Source organism: Onychostruthus taczanowskii, unplaced genomic scaffold (assembly GCF_017590055.1).
Source record: "Onychostruthus taczanowskii isolate IOZ18803 unplaced genomic scaffold, ASM1759005v1 scaffold25, whole genome shotgun sequence".
Taxonomy (NCBI): Eukaryota; Metazoa; Chordata; class Aves; order Passeriformes; family Passeridae; genus Onychostruthus; species Onychostruthus taczanowskii.
In genome coordinates this window covers 5761521-5780892 of record NW_024499796.1, presented here as the reverse complement: position 1 = coordinate 5780892, position 19372 = coordinate 5761521, and the positions used below count along the sequence as shown (strand labels likewise).

The 19372-nt window shown below is 47.5% G+C and overlaps 2 protein-coding genes across 3 annotated transcripts in view; one reads left to right on the top strand and one right to left on the bottom strand.

Annotated features, from left to right (window-relative positions):
• Positions 1–14: 14 nt before the first annotated feature.
• CRAT (carnitine O-acetyltransferase) lies at positions 15–16269 on the top strand. Of its 2 annotated transcripts, XM_041406484.1 has the most exons (15): positions 15–370; positions 2502–2604; positions 3734–3997; positions 4467–4585; positions 6647–6700; positions 7559–7724; positions 8287–8461; positions 8888–9066; positions 10065–10165; positions 10354–10473; positions 10957–11079; positions 11201–11336; positions 11790–11852; positions 12359–12496; positions 13042–16269. In XM_041406484.1, exons 1-15 carry the CDS (start codon positions 30–32, stop codon positions 13255–13257), a joined length of 2298 nt encoding a protein of 765 aa, XP_041262418.1. In that variant the 5' UTR covers positions 15–29; the 3' UTR covers positions 13258–16269. The 2 variants fall into 2 exon arrangements, with proteins under 2 accessions (XP_041262418.1, XP_041262419.1); XM_041406485.1 differs by lacking the exon at positions 2502–2604 and having other exon boundaries at positions 219–370.
• DOLPP1 (dolichyldiphosphatase 1) overlaps positions 15427–19372 on the bottom strand; it is a 17529-nt gene continuing 13583 nt past the window's right edge. Inside the window, exon 8 of the mRNA XM_041406489.1 lies at positions 15427–19248. Coding sequence (XP_041262423.1) covers positions 19212–19248 — 37 coding nt within the window. The 3' untranslated portion in view covers positions 15427–19211. The remainder of the gene's footprint in view (positions 19249–19372) is intronic.

Sequence of the window (19372 nt, the reverse complement as noted above, 5' to 3'; positions counted from 1 at the left end):
CTGCCGGCCACCGTCGTGCTCGCGCCGCCATGTTTGTGCAGGGCGCGGCCCTCCCTGCCCACACCGGGGCGGGACGGGTGTGCGCGGAGGGCAGCAGAGGGGCGAGAGACAGGACCCTCCTCACCATCTTCCGGACAAGGCAGCGGAGAGAGGGGCCACAGGACGGCTTCGCCACCGGCCGCGGCGCTCCTTCCGCTCAAAGCATGACTCTGCCTTTCCCAAAGATGGCAACGCGGGATTCGCCCCACTCCAAGATGGCGGCGGGGCGGCCCCGCCCCGGGGCGGCGGAGCGGCGGCGGCCGGGGTGTCCTTGCGGCGGGCCCGGGGCCCGGGCTGCGGGGCCATGCTCGCCTTGGTGGCCAGGGCTGCGGTAAGAGCGACACCGGGAGGGGCGGCTCCGCCAGGACCGGCCGGAGACGGGGCGCGAGGTGGCGGTCGAGGGTCGCTACATCGGGCAGGGGACAGAGTGGGAGGGCGGCGAGCCCGGCTCCGTGCGGGGCCTTTAGCCGGGGCAGCGCAGACGGTGGCTCCCGGCAGTGTCGCTGTCGGGTCCGGCCCGGAGCACAAGCCGGGTCCCCGGTCAGGGCCGTGCGCTCGGATGGGCTCGGTGCCACCTCCCCCGGGAGCGGGGCAGGGACCCAGCCGAAATCAGTCCCTCAGGCCCGCTGGTTTCTTCCCGTGCCCGGCGGCAGCGTGCACGGTGAAGCTGTCCGGGGCGGAGATGACAGTCCCAGAACTGTCAGGGCTGGGATGGATCTCTGGAGATCACCCTGTCCAACCCCCCTGCCAGCGCAGGGTCACCTGGGGCAGGTGACACAGGAAGGTGTCCAGAGAGGGAGGCTCCACACCATGCCTGGACAGGCACTAGGGCACATTGCTCTGCCATCCTCAATGTGAAAAAGTTATTCCTCATGTTGAGGGCAGACTTCTTGTGTTTTGGTTTATGGCCATTGCTTCCTCTCCTGTCACTGCACCACTGAAGAGAGTCTGGCACCACCCTCGTGACGCCCACCTTGGTGATATTTATATGGATTGTTGAGATTCCCTGTCAGCCTCCTCCTCTTCAGATTAAACAGGATGAACTCACACAGTCTCTCACTCTCCTCATACGAGAGATACTCAAGTCCCTTAATTATCTTTATGTCCTCCTCTGGACCCTCTCCACTGGTGCCTTGTCTTGTACTGAGATGTCCAGTTGGGGCTGGACAGCAGGAAGGTGCCTGCTGGACAGGGAGGGGCCGGGGAAGCCCAGGCAGGTGGCATTGGTGGCTCCCAACGTGCCCATCCTGCTGCACACACAGCAGAGCTGTCAGACCCCTGCCAGGCTCAGGAGCTGCTCCTTGCAGTCCCTTTTGGGTCCTGACAGGAGGAGACAGAGCAGCAGAACAGCAGCTGCAGTGTGGATCCACTCACAGTTACTGAGGGACCAGGCAGGGCACCCAGTTGTCTCTGGGCTTAAGGGGCACTCCAGATTATGATTTAAAAAATAAAAGACAAACCTCTGACATCCTGGCACTCAATTCTGTGGCTATGCTAAGAATCAGCTAGGAAATTCCTTTTGCCCCCCAGCAGGTGGATTTCCTTTCCCACCAGCTTTGCAGGCTCTGGAAAAGGTTCTTTGCTGTGCTGGAAGGTGGCTCAGCAGCGATGTCAGCCCACAGGCTGGCCCAGTCTGCACACCCTGCTCCACTGGTGTTCCTTTTCCTGCTGCTTGTGGCAAGGGTTGGGCTGTTCCCTCCGTTTGCTGCCAGCTGTCCCCTCAGCTCTGATCACTGTTCCTTCTCCCACCAAATCCTTCAATTTAATCCCAAACCAAACAAGAAGGGGACAGAAAAGAGGGAAGATAACAAATGCATTCCACATTTTAACAGACAGTGGCTTCCATGGGTTTGTTTTGGGATTTTCATTGTTACCCCATGGAAAATCTGCAGCTGTTTCTTTGGGATCATCATACTCTATTCAAGCTATGCAGACTGTGCTTTCTGCCCCTCAGTTTATTAGACAAACATGAAGGAGGGGTTGATATTCCTTGTGACTGCATGGCACTCTGATTGCCCTGCTATGGAGATAATTTTTGTTTGGTTTTGGGGTTTTTTTTAAGAGTTGACAACCCAGAACTGCCCAAAGTCTCAGTTTGCAATAATGACCACACATGCATGGGGAGGGAGGGCAGTTAAGGTACTGCCCATGGTGCCACCTCCAGGACATAAACTGGGGTCTCTCCTGCCTTATGTCCACGTATCTCTCCCAAAAGCCACATCAGTTTTGTGGTCCAGGCAAAGGCTGAAGGAACAGCATCCCCACTTCTGCCCCAGAGCTTGCTCAGAGCGGGGCTCTAGCCAGGTATTGATCAGCTGCCCGGAGGGGCACCTTCAGGGCAGTTGTCGCAATCAGTGATCTGATAATTGCTGTCCCCTGCCGGGGCCGTGCCAGCCCTGGAGCCCTCTGATCGGAGCAGTCATGTGGCAGCTGGCTAATGAGGTGACGCCCTGCATGGGCAGCACATTGTCAGGTGGAAGAGGAGACCCAGACAGGCCGAGGGAGAGGTTTACGGTCTCTTCTGTCCTACCAGCCATGGATAGGAAGCAGAAGCAAGCACAGAAGGTACAGTATGCCCAAGCTGCTGTGATCAACACCTTTCTTTTCCTCCCAGTCCCACTCTTCTTTTATGCTTCAGTAATTTCTTCTCCTGTTGTTTTTCTCATTCCTTCTCCAAACCTCAATCTCACAGCTCTTCTCACAAAGGTCCCACAAAGACCCTGCTGCCCAAAAACAGGGCAGTTTTTAGGGGGCTTTGTCACCTTGTACATTAGCTCTTTCTTCTCTGTGCTTAACTGCTGGGAGGAGGTGTGGGGACAGCTATTTTCTCACTGCTTTGGAAGTCAAAGGGAATGTTCTCAGTGGCTTTGCATTCTCAGTACACTCACTGACAATGCAAAGTCCAGAGTCCTGCAGGAGTGTCTGATTCAGTAGATCCATGGGAGAGGGAGGTGCAGGGGAACTGGAGACCTTGAGAGTACTATTGAAACATCTTCAAGCTCAAGAATGTCCAACCCTGTTCATCCAAAAGGATGTTGTTATTCTTTTTGGGGAAAACTGGTGAGTTGATTTCCTGGTGAGCACTTGGGTTTGCTCCATTATATTTTTCCAGCCAGGGAAGTGGTTGGTGCTTTTGCTCCCACATGACCCATTTGGATCGCAGGAGCCTTTTGGCATCACCCAGAGTTTCCTGGATAGACAGAGAAGAGGCATTTTAATCCTACCCCAAATTTAGCTAAATTCTGCCTCCTCAAAGCCAGAAGGGTAGTTTGGCTTGGCACAAGGGTTCTGCTTTTTTAGCTTTATGCTTTTGTAAGAAATAATGAAAGTTTCTGATAGTACATAAGATGATTATTTTTTTCACAACTTCCTTCCCACTTACCATGGGATGGAAGGGTTTGACTTTGTCCATCACATGGAGACTCTCAGCTGGAAGGTGTCCACAGACTGGGGAGATGTGTCATTATCCCAGCAGCATTTTCCCTGAGGATCTGAGAATAGGTATCTTGGAGATGGAGTTTCTCTTCCACAGCTTTCCTGGATGTCCTGCACCCTCTCCAGCACACAGCCGTGATCTGCTGCCAGGCTGGGACACCCATGTGCCCGCAGAGAGGCTGGGATGGAGACTCCTAGACCCAGGTTCTTTGCTGCCTCGGGGGAAGCTCTGTCTCGACATGTGCTCTGTGCTTTGCAGGCCAGGCCCTGTGGCCTGCTGAAGCAGACAGCTCTGAACAAGATCGCGGGCAGATTCCAGCTGCACCAGGAAGCGCTGCCCCAGCTGCCCGTGCCACCGCTGCAGCAGACCCTGGATCGGTACCTGCTGGCCCTGCAGCCCATCATCAGCCCCGAGGAGCTGAGCCACACGCAGCAGCTGGTGGCTGAGTTCCGCAAGCCGGGAGGCGTCGGGGAGAGGCTGCAGAAAGGCCTGGAGAGAAGAGCCAGGAAAACAGAGAACTGGGTAGGTCAGGGCTCTGGCCCCAGCTCTGGTTAGGGAGGGTGGAGGGCTGATGTGCATCTCTTCCCTGTCCTGGCTGCATCCACTGGTACCTGTGTTTTAATGACATCACCTTCCTGACCAGTGATCTCCCCAAGCTGTGCAAACTCCTCACCAGGACTTGAGTGAGCAGAGAGATTATGGCAGAACAGGGAGTCACTGGCCCTGCCTCTGGCTGCTGAAGGCTTGATCCTTTCAGCATCACACAGCTGCCTCAAGAAGTTGAAGGAAACCCTCTGCTCAAGCCCTCCACCAAAAGCCACCCATGCCTTGCTCAAATCCTCCTTTCTCCTTCCACCTGCGTAGTACAAACCCCAAACACTTTGTTTGCAAAGTGTGGGACGGAATTGGGGGCTGGATGCTGAGACCCATCAGCCAGGATTGGGTTGGACAGCAGCAACAGCTCCCTGCATGTTTTCTTTTTTCATCCCAGCTCTCAGACTGGTGGCTGAAGACAGCTTACCTGGAATATCGCTTGCCAGTTGTCGTCCACTCCAGCCCAGGTGTGGTTTTACCTAAGCAGGATTTTCTGGATCGACAAGGTCAGCTCAGGTAAAATCCTTTTCTACCTTCCCTCAGGTTATAGGTGGGATGAGCTTTCTGTGCTCAACAGGGATGAGGGTATTAAGGCAGACTGGGAATGAGTAATGTGGTCCCCAGGTCTGAGCTGTCTTTGCTGTAAGGGCAAGGCTGCCAGGCTGTAAGGAAACTCCTGGTTGCACCAGACTAAATATTTCATCAGGGAAGAAAAAAGAGTCTAGTGGTTCAGGTATTAAACAGGGACTGAGAAACTGCATTTAGGTCTTTGCTCAAGCACAGATCTTCACTGCAAAATGGTCCCATCATTGGCTGAAGACATTGTGAGGATGTATTGGAGGCACTGTGATTGTGTGTGCAGTTAAAGGAGGCAGAAAAAGTAGCCCAGGCATGTAAAGGAGATCACCCAGAAATGCCTCTGAAGTTTGCTAGTTTATAGGGATGGGGGAGCCTGACAGGGACCATCCCCTATTGTGATTCATAGTTTGGGAAAACAGTGACCAGCCTTCCCACTCCACAGGCTTTTCCTTGCAATCAGACCCTGCCATGCCCTCTCTTCCTCATGGACTCCCTTTAAATTTTAACCACCACTAGCAGTGTGTTGAATCCATCTGCAAAACCTCAGCACTGACCTTTACACAGGTACCTTTGCCACAGTTACCAGTCAGCACTGCCCTGGCAGATCTAAAGTACCAGCCAGGGGATCAGTGAGGCTGGGAACAAATCCTCCCTCCCACCCCTCGATACACCTGAGCAGAGGATTAGCCTCACAACAGTGCAAGAGTACACAAATGTCTTGAAAGCTCCCTGTCATATTATTCACTCCTAAGTTTTCCAAATAATCTGGGGAGCTGCAAGTGCCCAACCAGTGGAATTCAGCAGCTGCGTAAGAAGGGGGGCTCCTGTGTGTTTCAGTAGTTTGTGGCTGCACAAAGAAGTTACAGTGCAGCTTGAAATTAAAGCTTCCAAAAGCAAAAGGCAAATTTTGAAAGTGGTGTTTTTTTACTCCTTAACCTGGCAAAACTGCTGGCTGAAAACAAGTCAACCAACCTCTTCCATGTCCTCGAGCCCAGACTCTGCTTCCAGGCTGTTAATTCTCTGGAAAGGAACACAGACCCTCTTACTAGAGTTTCCCTCATGTTTTGCAGTAAGGCTGAGGAATTTTAATTGAAAACTAGTTTGCAGAATGTCTCACTTCACAGAACCCTTAGGTTCTTGGAGTTGTGTCCTTTGATCTTTCCTAGGCATGGGCAGGCTGAGCCAATCTAAAGGATACTGCCTGCAAATGCCAAATGTTGGCACCATGTCACTCAGCCAACAACACAACCTCCTGTCCCAGTGACCTCCTGCCTCCTTCCTTCAGTGACAGGGGGGAACTCCCATGTCAGAGGAGGCCAATCTAGCTAAGAAAAGGTCACTTCTAGCTAAGCAGCTTGATGTGGCATGTGACAGCCCTGCTGGGAGCTGGCACTGGCACTGTTTACGTTGATCCTGGTAAACACAACACCTCAGTGTCCACATGCAGCACATCTGCTTTGTTTCCAAGCCCTCAGTGCCAGAGAAATGTTCTCCAGAGTTATGTTAGCAACAGGATGTTCACTGGGGTGGGAACTCAGTCTTAGATGCAGGGAGAAACAGCTGCATCTTGGCTTGACACTCCTAGGTGGCCCCTAGCCAGGGAAGGGCAGAAATCCCCTTCTCTTGGTGCTGCTTTAATGCTGAGAATCAGAAGTCAGATGTGATAAAATCGTAGCACATCAGTAGCAATCACTGCTATTAGAGGGTCATTAATGCATTACTGAGTCCTTCTTTCTTGAAAGCTGTCCAGAGTTCCTTGGCTGTGTAGTAAGACACCCAAAAAAAGAAAGTGCCACACAGTAGGACTATCCAGCAGTCTCAAATCACAGCCCAGAGTGGCTGTGTCAGTGGACCAGAGATGGGCACAACAGGGACTTGGCAGAAAGGCTGAGCTTTCTGAGGAGTAGAGAACAGCTCTGCTAATCCTCCTCAGCTCATCCCTCAGCCCCAGAAACATCTGTGCTTGATCTCAGCTTGTTACATTTGGTATTTTTCCAGGTTTGCTGCCAAGCTGATCGAGGGTATCCTGGATTTCAAGAGCATGATTGACAAGTGAGTTACGGACCCTCCTGAGAACTCACACCTTCTTTAACGTCACAGAGAGGCTGAGCCTTGTCCATAAATCTCCCACCTAGAAAGGCCAGAGATGACAGCACAGATTTGGAAAGAGATACTGTAATCCCCAGTCCCCTCCAGTGGAAAAAAGCAAACTTACTCTTCTGTCTTCACGTTCTTTGTTTACCTTAATGCTTTCATTGGCATGGGAACATGCTTGGAGGGAGCAAGCACAACTGACAGTGTCACGGAGCTTTGCACTTCTGTTTGCTCACAGGACAAGCTACAGCTCAGGCAGCAGGAATTTGAGTCTCTAACATTGGGTTCCTGGTGTTTCTCACCTCCCAGCTAGATAGAATGAGCTCTAGAGAAATTTGTTCCTCCCTTACCCCTTTTCTTTTGGTCACCAGCAAATCTCTGCTGGATGCTGGACACACCTTATTTAAAGTCCAAAAATATGTTTACCAACACCAGCAGTCAAAGTTCAGGGTAGTTGGAATATGACTGCAGAAGCGAGTGATTGAGCCCCTGCCTAGTTCATGAATCATATCAGCACATCAGACACTCATCACTCAGAGCTACAGCCATGGAGTACATCCAGAGACCTGATTCTCTGGTGTCACAGAAAGGACAGTGTTTTTTCCCTTCCCAAATGAAAGGCCACTAAACAGACATTTTTTGTAGCCTGTACTAAGAAAGCTGCTAGGAATGGGGAAGGACAGCCCCTTTAGGTTTTGCCAGAGGGAGGGAGGGAATGCACCTGCAGGGCAGAGCGTGTGGCCTGTGTGGCAGCACAGGGCTGCTCACACTGATCTGATCTCTCTCTCCTTCCTCCTTGCCTTGCTGTGTGTCCAGTGAGACCCTTCCAGTGGAGTACATGGGTGGGAAGCCCCTCTGTATGAACCAGTACTACCAGATCCTCTCATCCTGCCGCATTCCCGGGCCCAAGCGGGACTCCATTGTCAACTATGCCAAGGGCAAAAAGCAGTCCAGACACATCACAGTGGTTCACAACTTCCAGGTAAGGCAACTGCTGGGCTTTCAAGGTTTGTTGAGGTGCAGGTGTCCCTTTTGCTAGCTGTTATCCAGATTTCGGAAAGGGAATAACAGTCTCTGGCCTCAAGGTTTTTCTCACTAGGGATATGTTCCTGCTCCCTTTATCCCCTTTGGCCAGCAGCAGAATTGCCATGTGTAAGCAACAGACTAGAGGCAGAAAAATACTGTGTTCCTCTGTTTCTTGTCCCTGTAATTCCTGTCTCTCAAAGCCCAGAGACCATGTCTGCAACTGGAAACTGAAAGTGAAAACTGGATAACAAAAGCCTCCCACTGCAGCTTAGTCTCAGAAACAGGAATTCCTCCTTGGTCCTTGTTACCATGGCTTCATAAATCCAGGGCTGTATTTATGCCCTGCAAAGGAAGCTGGACTTGGGTCTCTCAATTCTGAGCATCCTTCAAAAGTCTTGCAAGCTGAGTTCTTCAGCCAGGCCTTACCTTCTCAAAGTAGCTGTTGCCAGTTTCTGGGGCTAGACAGTTATCTTCTCTCACTGTCTGTCTCTGTCCTTGTCCACTCTTCTCACCTTCAGTTCTTTGAGCTGGATGTTTACAACAGTGATGGATCTCCCCTTACTGCTGACCAGCTCTTCATTCAGCTGGAGAAGATTTGGAACACCTCCCTCCAAACAAACAAAGAACCTATTGGGATCCTCACCACCAACCACCGAAACAGCTGGGCAAAAGCCTACAACAACCTCCTGAAAGGTCTGTAGAGCCCCTAACACACATGTGCTAACAAACAGCAGATCCTTGCATAACAAACCTCCCCACTGTGCTCTGCTCAGTTCTTTTGTTTGGAAGCTTGTTTTGGACAGATAACAGGAGCCTTCCACCTTAAAGAAGCAATCATTGCAATCTATTGTAATTTTTGGGTTGGGAGGTGTGAAATTTAGTGAAATCCCAGAGTTTGTTGCCTTGCAAACGAGTAGGATGTAAGAATAGTGAAAAAGGAGGGTGAATGCAGCATCTTCACACCTGTAACAACCTAGCTGGCTGCAATTTTAGTAGCTGTGTATACCCCCACTGAGGTACAGTGGGAAGCCAGCACTGCGTCCTTCAAACCCACTCTTTCAAATTTCTCTCCTTCCAGTGACACAACCCCCTCTTACTCACGGTTCATTTCTGTCCCAGATAAGACCAACAAGGAATCCGTGCGTGCGATTGAGAAGAGCATCTGCACGGTGTGCCTGGATGCCCCCATGCCCCGCGTGTCCGACGACGTCTACAAGAGCCGCGTGGCCGCGCAGATGCTGCACGGCGGCGGCAGCCGCTTGAACAGCGGCAACCGATGGTTCGACAAAACCCTGCAGGTAAGAACTGATGCTCTAAAGGTACTGAAGAGGTGGCTCTGGAGGTGTTCCCTGAGATTACAAAAGTCCGGAAAATCCCAGGAACCTTTCGCAGCAAAGGTCCTCAAGTCAAGAGAGTGGAAAAACAAGGGAGACAAGGAGTGGTGGCTGACGGTGTGAGATCCTGTGGTTCCCTGTGCAGTCACCAGCATTTGTTGCTGCCTCAGGGACTTGTTTCTTTTCTGCCTCTGCCCACGTTTATTCAGTGCAGCAGGTCTTTGTGTTCCTTATAAATCAATTTTCTGCCTGCGGACAACAATGCCTCATCTGCTCGGAGGCAGCCCAAATGATGTCTGTTCCTTGGATCTCCTCCAGGCTTGTCACTTTTCCTGGTTCTGCCACAAGCTGCCCAATGGCATTTTGTTTAGTTTTTTGAAACACGCACTGCCATCCCACAGCATCCCTCTGATCTCTTCTCCGTTCAGTCTTGTCAAGATCCTTCAACAGCAGCTGCTGTTGGAGCTTTTTCCTTCATTAGCTGGTATATCCTGGCTTGTGGATTGTAGCAATGGTGCTTTAGAGGACTCTTCTCATACCTGCTAAACTGTTGAGTGTTTTCAGTTGTTTTGTTCCTATTTGGAACTCTTCATCAAGGGGATAAAGTTTAGATGCTCCAGCTTATTGAAAAGTAAGGGTAAGCTAGTATGTGGCAATGTTATTCCTGTATTGTGGGTGCATCTCAGTAAACCAGAACCACCGAACCTCTCTGTGTGGCCAAAGCACTGAGCACACCAATATGTCAGGCACACCCTTATCCAGGGAATTCTGCAGAACTCTAACAGTGCTCTCAGATCTTCTGCACCTGCTGAAAGGATTCCACTGCTGTGCTACTAAAGGAGAGCTCTCAGTGTGCAAGCACAGGCTCTGACACAGACAGGGAGACACTGAGGTCTCTCTGGGTATCTTCTGCCTCACATACTGCCTGTCTTCAACACTGTCCTCTCATGCTTCTCTCCCAGTTCATCGTTGCTGAAGATGGCTCCTGTGGTCTTGTATATGAACATGCTCCCTCTGAAGGCCCACCCATCGTTGCTCTTCTGGATCACATTGTGGAGTTCACGTGAGTCCTGCCCCTGCTTTTCCCCAGCATTGGAGATCCCTTATGGGCACTGTGAGGGGTCTGTCAGGCTGTGACCAGTGTCACGAGGTGTTAGGGAAGGTCTCCTGTGCATTTCTATTCAGGCTGTGGCATTCCTAGCTGAGCCTCATGCCAAAGGTCTGGTCAAACAGAACCATTTCTCTGTGCAGGAAGAAACCCGAGACGGGCAAATCGCCTACAATTCATCTGCCAATGCCCAAAAAGCTGCGGTTTAACATCACCCCGGAAATCAAGAATGACATCGAGAAGGCAAAGCAAAACCTCAACATGTGAGTACAGAGAAGTGGGTGGGTGACTGAGGGAGTAATTCTTGTCCCCGTTTGGAGCCTGTCAGTGGTTTAATGAGACCTTCCCCACTGCAGGCAGTGAGTTTTCCCAGTGATTTCTGGGTTCAACAGCATTGAGCTGAGCTGAAAAGCACTGCCAGGAATAAGGTCAGAGGTGCTAGAAAAGGGTTATTACTGATTCATCCCATTTGCTAAGAAAGGGCAAGGCTTTACTGGATCCAGTCAAGAATACTGGAGCATAAACACACACATGACCATCTAACCTGGTGAAGATTTTCAGTAGTGGCCAAAAATTCTTACTTCTGTGGTGCTGCCCAAAGAGATCTCTGTGTGCTACAACACTCTGTCCCTGCATAGGTCAGAATCCAGATGACCTGTTCCCTCTGAGCCTTGTGAAAGCAAATCCATGCCACTGTGTTACAAGAATGAGCAACAAAGGAACAGTTCCTCTTTCTTTCCTTGTAGAATGGTTGAAGACCTGGATATCAAAGTCATGGTCTTTCATCAATTTGGGAAAGGATTTCCCAAGTCAGAGAAGATAAGCCCTGATGCTTTTATCCAGCTGGCCTTGCAGCTGGCATACTACAGGTAAGACCACGGTTATTCCTCAACCTCTGACAGACTCAAACATGTGAGCTTGATAAAGCTGGCACAGACAAGGCTCTCCCAGGGCAGACTCAGCTGTGTGGCTTTCTCCTCCCCGTCCCAGGATGTATGGCCACGCCTGTGCCACGTACGAGAGCGCGTCACTGAGGATGTTCCGCCTGGGCCGCACCGACACCATCCGCTCCACCTCTGTGGACTCCCTCAAGTTTGTGCAGTCCATGGACAGCCCTGACAAATCGGTGAGGATCTCAAAGAAGTGGAGTAAGAGGAATCCAGGAAAGAGAAAAGCTGTTTATTTGGCTAACCTCTTGTCATCTGGTTTCATCTAAGAAGGGCTGCACCCCATACTGAGCTAAACCATAGCTTGCAGTATCTTTACACATCATGGGTTTGATTTGATTTTTCTATCATATGTACTGAAAGCCTGGGAAACAACATGTGGATGTTTCTGAGCCCACCAGAAAGTCCTTTGTAAGGCTGTTCAGCTACTCAAACTGAGTTCTGCTACTGATGGATGAACTCTGTTCAGAATGAAGTAATGCTGCCAAACAAAATGATGTAAAATTAAATCTAGTAAATATAAGTGAGTTTCATACAGACACACAAAGCAGAAATGTCCTCCATTCTAGAGAACAGCCAAAATGAGGTTCTCTGTTCTGCAGAAAAACTAAAACAGATTTTTGTGTTCTCAGGACCAGGAGAAAGCAGACTTGCTGAGGAGAGCCACACAGGCCCACAGGGAATACACAGACATGGTGAGTGTCCTCTATGCAGACAGGCTTGGGAGTTTACCCAGCAATTGAGAGTTCTGGGCAAAGACAAGACCTGAACATCTTTTGCTCCTGACACAGCAGTGTGGCCATCAGTGTTGCATCAGTGTTACTGATCTGGCAGTGCTCTAAAGCCACAGACTTAATCCTCTCTAGCTGGTGTGTTCATGTCCCTTGTGACTGACCTAAAGGAGAGAATCAAGTATTACAATAGCTTCATTTCTTACCATCATTGTTGCTGAAAAACAACGAAGTTGCACAAGGAGCCCTTAAACCAGAGGGAGTCCGTGGGCAGGAAATGTAAGTTTGTTTCCACTGGTGTGTTTAATTTCACAGTCCTTACAAACAAGATTATTGGTCTTAAAGGCAACGTCTAGTTTCCTTCTAACTTCAAACATTGAGAGACTTTTTAAGAAGTGTTTTCTTTAACCCAAAGTTTTGCTCACTTCTGCTGGCCTGGCTTTCATCTGTCCATCCTTGCTTTCCTCCAGGCCATACGGGGCAACGCAATAGACCGGCACCTCTTGGGGCTGAAGCTCCAGGCAATCGAGGACCTGGTCAGCATGCCTGAGCTCTTCATGGACACAGCCTATGCTGTTGCAATGCACTTCAATCTCTCAACCAGCCAGGTACAACTCATCTGAGCCAAAAGCACTCTGTTCCTTATGCCTTCCTTCTCCATGTTTCTCTTCAGTTCCTTTTTGTTAGAAACTCATCTACATTGGGTCAGAAATTTCTTAAGCTGGCTGTCAATCCCACAAAGCTAGAGATCTGATCTTACACATGCCACAATCCCTCACAGACATGTAAAACAGTAACATAACCAAAGCCAAGATCACCAAGAGTGTTTGGTGTCTAAATCAAAGTGGTATCAATGGAAGTCAGCAGCCAAAGAGCTTTGTGTTAAGTGCTGTGTTCTGATTCTTACTGAACAGTTCTACTTGTGACTTACTACAAGCTTACCCTGGGGAAAAGCACTCCTGTGTTAATGCAGAGGAATACCATTGCTGCTAAATGGTAGGATCCAGCACATGTGGTGGGAGGTGAGGGTGACCAAAGGCCCTTCCAGAGCAGTTTAATGAGATGAGTTTCCTCTGTTGACAGAGCTGTTTCCATTTGATGGTTTCATTTTTCTCTGACTGGTCAGCAGGGTTTAATCACGTTGTCTCCACAGGTCCCAGCCAAGACAGACTGTGTGATGTGTTTTGGTCCCGTGGTTCCAGATGGCTATGGAGTGTGTTACAACCCCATGGAGGAGCACATCAACTTTGCAATTTCAGCCTTCAATAGCTGTGCTGACACAAACGCAGCCCGCATGGCACATTACCTTGAGAAAGCACTGCTAGACATGAGGATCTTGCTCCAGGCTGCTCCCAAATCCAAGCTGTAACAGGGAAACCCCCCAGTTAAATGGGCTATCCCTGATGCACTGAAGCTCCCAGTTCCTCAGAAAACGATTCAGAGAACAGCTTGCCCTGGAACCTAAGAAGATGTCTACCATTTGTTTTCAGCAAGATGTTACAGAATAGTCACCCACAGACATCAGACTCTGTAGTGAGAGGAAACACTGCCTCATAGCAAAGTAGAACTGAGTGGGCCTCTCCCATCAATGCAAAGTGCACCTTCCTGTCCTCAAAGAGGACACAAATATAATTTTTATGAAAACTACTGTAAGGGAATACAGAAAGCACAGTGCTTGCCAGTGTCTAAACCCATTTGGTGAGGAAGGTAGTTCTCGTGCATGAGAAGCAGGGAATATTTATTGTATGACAGAACTACTGCAAGACCAAGTCTTTTTCCTGGTTTCATCTTCTGAAGAGCATCTTCCAGTCTTGACTGAAGATTTTTCTACTGCTCCAGCAAAGCCTCATCATTCAACTTCAGCAAGGGGAGAAGGAACTTAAGCCAGGGCAGATCCAGTCTCGTTAGAGTACCCTGCACTACTCATCCCAGGCACTCCAACCAGTACAGGTTTTACAGGAATGTTCTCTTCCCCTTGTTCAGGACACTGGGATCTCCTTTGTCTTACACTGACCCTCTTAACAACAGGACATGACTTGATACAAACTAAGGTGATTTTTACTGTTTCAGGTTATTTTTGTTGTTCTTGCTCTGGGCTTTTTGTTAAGCTTCCTGCCGTGGTCCTACCATTGATCATCCAGCTCAACCTTAAGCTTTTTCCCCATAAGCTTCTACAAAACTCTCCTCATGCAAGTTTTGCCAGCTTTGGCTTTAGGTACCTTCACATCTGCAGAGATGAGAAGGAATTTCCTAGGCAACTAGCAGGACACTTGCTCCATTGTACCTTTCTTTGGAGCTGAGGAAAAGAAAAAGATGCTGACTCCTTATTAACAAGCCACATGCCTGATGTCCTTCAGGACACACACATTAACCCAATGTGGTTTTACACCTTGCTTTCAGAAACAGCATTTTTTGTGCACAATGTTATGCCTGAGCTGTGGACAAACAAGGATGTTTCTGATGGGAACTCCAGAACATACTTCCATTCCTGGCCCACAGAGCTGAAATCTGTTAAAGGGCAAAGGAAAAAAAAGCTGCAGAAACCCTTTTTTCACTCTGCTGTAACAAGGCAGAAAAATCTTGAAAAACAGGAAGAAAGCAGGGTACACATAACCCTGTAGGTTTTTTTCTGCACTGTGGCAGCCACTGTTCCCGCACAGCACCTTTTCTGCCACTCTGGGGAGTTATTTCTTACTGAAATACTTCTCCAATTTGTGCCAGCTTTATTCTGTGAGAGAATGATCTCATATGATACTGTTTTTATGTTCAGTTGACAAACTTGAGACAGTAAAAGATTATATATAAACATTAACATACAATGGTAGCATAGGAACTGCTTCCAACCAACCTGTCAGAACCCAAGCTCCTGACTACACTTTTATTTAGTAAAACCATAAGGTAATAAAGGAATCTAGTGCTCTTTCTGCAGTAGGAATTCTGTATTTAAATTGCACACCCTTCAAGATGTGTCTGCTGGGATGTCACCATAAACAAGAAGCATTAGGAGTGTGATGGCCTGCTTTGTTAACAGGGAAATAATTGCAAGGGACATGGATCAAAGTGCCTTGATGAACATACATGAACAAATTTGCACTAAAGCTTTTTAAAGTAAAAGAAGAAAAAATAATTCTAATTTGCTTCTCAAAATATACATGCCAATGCTTTGGCTTTTTTTTTTTTTTTTCCTGAAAGGATGTTATTTCAAAGTGTCTATCTTATACCTAATAACATACCTTTAAAGAGGAAAATTTAATTGAAACTCACCTGCACAGCCAGTGATTGTATTGAACTTGATTGAACTGCCACTTTCACATCATCTACATGGATTTAGTTGATCTTTTAGAAGAATCCTGAATGGAGCCTAAAAACATGAATAGGAGCACTACAGACCTGCAAGCAGAAATCCCTGCTCTGGTGACTCCTCTGTATCAATCAGACTGAAAACTGCAAGAGGATACTCAGTATTATCAAACTCTAAATGATTGTGTAAATACAACAGACAAGAACAAACCTTACTGGAATAACATCTGGATTTATGGAGCCTTTACATGGAAAAAAAATATTCCTTTTGACAAAGTAATCCTCCCCCCACACTGAATCAGCCTCTGTTGCCAGGGGATGAATTATTTTTCCATGTCTGCAATGCCTTCAAGCACAAGTAGCACCAGTGAAGTATTTGAAACTGGCCCTTTTCCACTTCTGTCTCAAAGGGGAAGGCTCTCAAAGCAAAGTGCCTATTAAAGACTAAGCATAAGCATGTGCTGCTGAAGACTGTACCTCAGAAGATTGGATTGATCTATTCTGCATCTAAATCTGGACATCCCACTAGCTTCAGCAGAGTACAGCTGCAGGGAGAAGACTGAAAGAGATACAAGATTCCTAAACCACCTAATGAAACCTTATTAAAACACAGAGCTGAAATTCAGATGAATGAGGTTGATTTTTAAAGTGCTTGAAAGGACACTAAAATCATTACAAGGTTTTTCCTTTAAAAAGTCTTTTCTTATGGCACAAGTTCTAAAATGTGATGTCCTTCTGGTTTGTATCTTCAAGATTTTTTCACTCTTGACTTACTGAATACTGTTCTCCCTGTTTCTGATTGTTTTATCAAGAGAAGCCCATTGTCTTAAAGGCACATTAAGTAGAAGAAAGTAAAGCTCCAGAAAAATGACTGATTTGGAACAAATTATTTCAGAAATTCATAGACTGAAAATATTCAGATAACTCTTGGGGTATGAGTGCAATTTTTGACACAGCCTGATAGTGTTGCATGTTTTGCTGGTTAGCTGTGTTAAATACTATTGGGTAGTGGGATCCATGTCATGCAAAGTTTGGAAATGTTTGTTGAATAAACTGGGACACAATAAACAGATAAATGCTACAAAAAGGCTTAAATCTCCTTAAACACTGCAGAAGTTACATAACTGCTCTTAATGGGACAACGTTTGTGTGGGGATATCAAGAACAGTGAACCACAGCATTCTGTCACCTTCCTTTTATTGTCATATCTCCATCCAGCCCCCTTGAGTACAGGGGAGAAAGAGAAATCATCTGCTTGCAAAGCCACATATTCCAAAGAAAACATTCCATTTCAGAAAACTAGTGGCAGGAGATTTCATACAAGTGTAGGATAATAAGGCAGAGCTCAAATCTTTTTCCTGCACAGCACCATTTAGTTAAGAAAATCCATGGAATCACTAAGGAATTTCTACTGTATATCAAGTATTGCAAAGATTTCTGAAAAGTTACAGCAAAAGTAGGCAGAAGATGCAGATTACAAACAACTCAGAGAGAACAGAGGAGAGTTTATTACAGTGTCTTACAAGAGCTCTTCTTCCTCTCCCTCACTCCTAAGAATTACTGTAGGAAGCTTGGGTTTGAAGGCAACATGAAGTAGAACAGCTTTTTACACTGCACTGCTGTCCATGAGGAGATGAACCCTCTTCCCTAAGCTCAATAGGTGTTTCCATATATTTATTTTTTCCAGCAGTCTGTCATAACAGCTCGAGAGGCTGGGGAAGTGCTAAGCCACTCCTGAAACAATCCACTCTTTCAGCAACCTTGGAAGAGAGGTGTGATCTCTGTTCTGGCTTTGTCAGTGCACTTACAAGAGATATAAAGAGAAAATGAATTGTTTTGCAAGACATTAAGTACCAGTTTTCAGACTGAAACATGTGGTACCACCATGTCACGGGACCTGTCTGATGTCCTGTCTCATCCCAACAGAGCTGGTCTAAGGCAGATCAAATGTCCTTGTGAAAGCTGCAAGATGCCTCTTGATTATGATGCACCTTCAAAGCAGACCCAGTGCTGGGGTCCTTCAGATGTTACAGGATTGCTTATGTTATGCAAGTGCTAAACAGTTTTTTAAAAATTTATATATAAACTTGCTGTACCAACTGAAAACAGTTAATTTACTACCCGTAGCTATTTAAACACAGAAATTTAAACAGCCTTCATTCCTGATCTCCTGAATCAGGATCACTTTCTATAGTTTACACTCTGGGTGTCCAACAGCAACTCCCACTCCACACAAACACACAAACTCCTATAGCAACAGGCACAGATGAAAACTTTAAAAAAAACCAAAAAAAAACAAACCCAGGATGAACAGGAAAAAAAAATCTCACTTCAAGCAGCTTTATAATGCAGGAGTCTGATTAAAGTGGAGATAGTAAAACAAGCAGCAAGACTGAGATGTGACAGTCATTTTACCTCTGCTCATGACTGCATCGAAGGCACAGCGATGACCTTTGAGCCAGTTCTGAAGCTGTCCTTTATCTGTGAAAGTTCAAGTCAATTGTGCTTTGAATAAATACTTCTCTGTAGTTACACTTGAACTGCTGCATTATATACTAGAAATACAGAAAGTGTCCATGCACAGCCCTGAAGCACTTTGAGTATAGCCCTTGCCAGGTCAGTTCATGGGTCACAGAGGTCGTAGGCATCACCAGCACACAGAGATGGCAGGCACACTCCCACAGAGACACAGCATCCAGAGCGCCACCGGCCAGACGGAGAACCGCAATGGAAGAAGGATGGAAAGCAAAACTTGCTTGCAGGAGTTCAGCATTCAAGGTTACAGCTGCAGAACCCCGACCAAGCTACTGTGATAACTGGCAGGAGCCTCTGCTAGGACAAGTTTCCTACTTGGGGTTCATGGATGGAGTCTAACGAGGCTCATCAAGGAATAATTCAGAGAGCAGCTGAGCTAGTTGTTAGTCATTTGCCTTGTTCATTTGTGGTTGTCACTATGTTCATTCTTAAAAATCCCTCCCTTAAGCTTTAACAGAAAAAAAAAAATCCAGTGCTTAAAACAGAGACCAGCAACTGAATTTTGTAAGGCTTTGGGCTGACTCTCACTGGAGCACAGCACTGCTCATAACCAATGGGCTTCCCAGTGCCCTCGGCACTCTCAGTACAACAAAAGCTGTACAGAGCACAGCAACCCTGAGATAATAAAAGTATAAAGGAAGAGATGGAATAAGTGTGAGATATGTATGATAATCCTGCCACCTAGAAGAGATTCTCAAAAGGACACTCTTGCTAATTACACAACAGGAGCAGCAGTGGAAAAAAATAAGTCAGTATATTTGTGTTTTTCCTTTGTTTTACACACACACTCCCCTTCACTGGTATCCATGCAGGATTCCCTGCAGAACTGTCACTAGTGTTAAAAATCAGATCTTTATAGTCTGTCTTTTTTTCTCTACCAAGTAGAGTTGGAATTGGTTTTGATCTCCCAAACTGACTGCAGAAAGGAAGGTCTTCCTCTCCCTTCTGTCTAGGTCACCCCTCCTAGATCCCCTCCCTCCTAAGAACCATGTAAGAATGAGAAGCCCTAATTAAACATGACCAACTTGATATTATAGTTTTGTCATCTTCTTCCAAAAAAATTTTTTAAAAAAAAGCAAAACACACAATCAACGCCTCACCCACCCCATAAACAATAGTTCCATTTAAAAAAATAAATAAATAGTGTGTATATTTCATGCTGAAAAAAAAAGTCACAGAAAGGATTCATTTTTTGGTTTTCCCTCCCCCGAACACGACACCAGGCATTTTCTCCCCCCTCCCCTGACGTAGACACGATGGTACATCCAACCATGTGCATCTGTGTTCAAAATGAGTTTCTACTCCTGCACGGTCCCACATGCATCAGGGAGCATCCAGCTTAGCTGCTAAAGCAGAGCAAAGGCTTTCAGGTTTTGGGTATGGTCCCTGCCTGTTCCTTTGGTCCGTCTCTTAAAAGGCTCCTTGCTGCTCCCAGGTCTCTGCTCTTGTCCGTCTCCGTTGAAACGCGCCCTGGTCCCCACGTTCCGGTCACTGCAGCTTCGTACCCAGCTTGCGCTGTCTGTTCCTGCAAGGCAACACGGGCACAGGTGACACAGGGGACCCCAGCCCCATCCCAGGGGGCTGCAACAAACCACAGGGAAATACAGGAGGATTGAAGTGTGCCTCTGCTTAGCTACACACAAAACTGA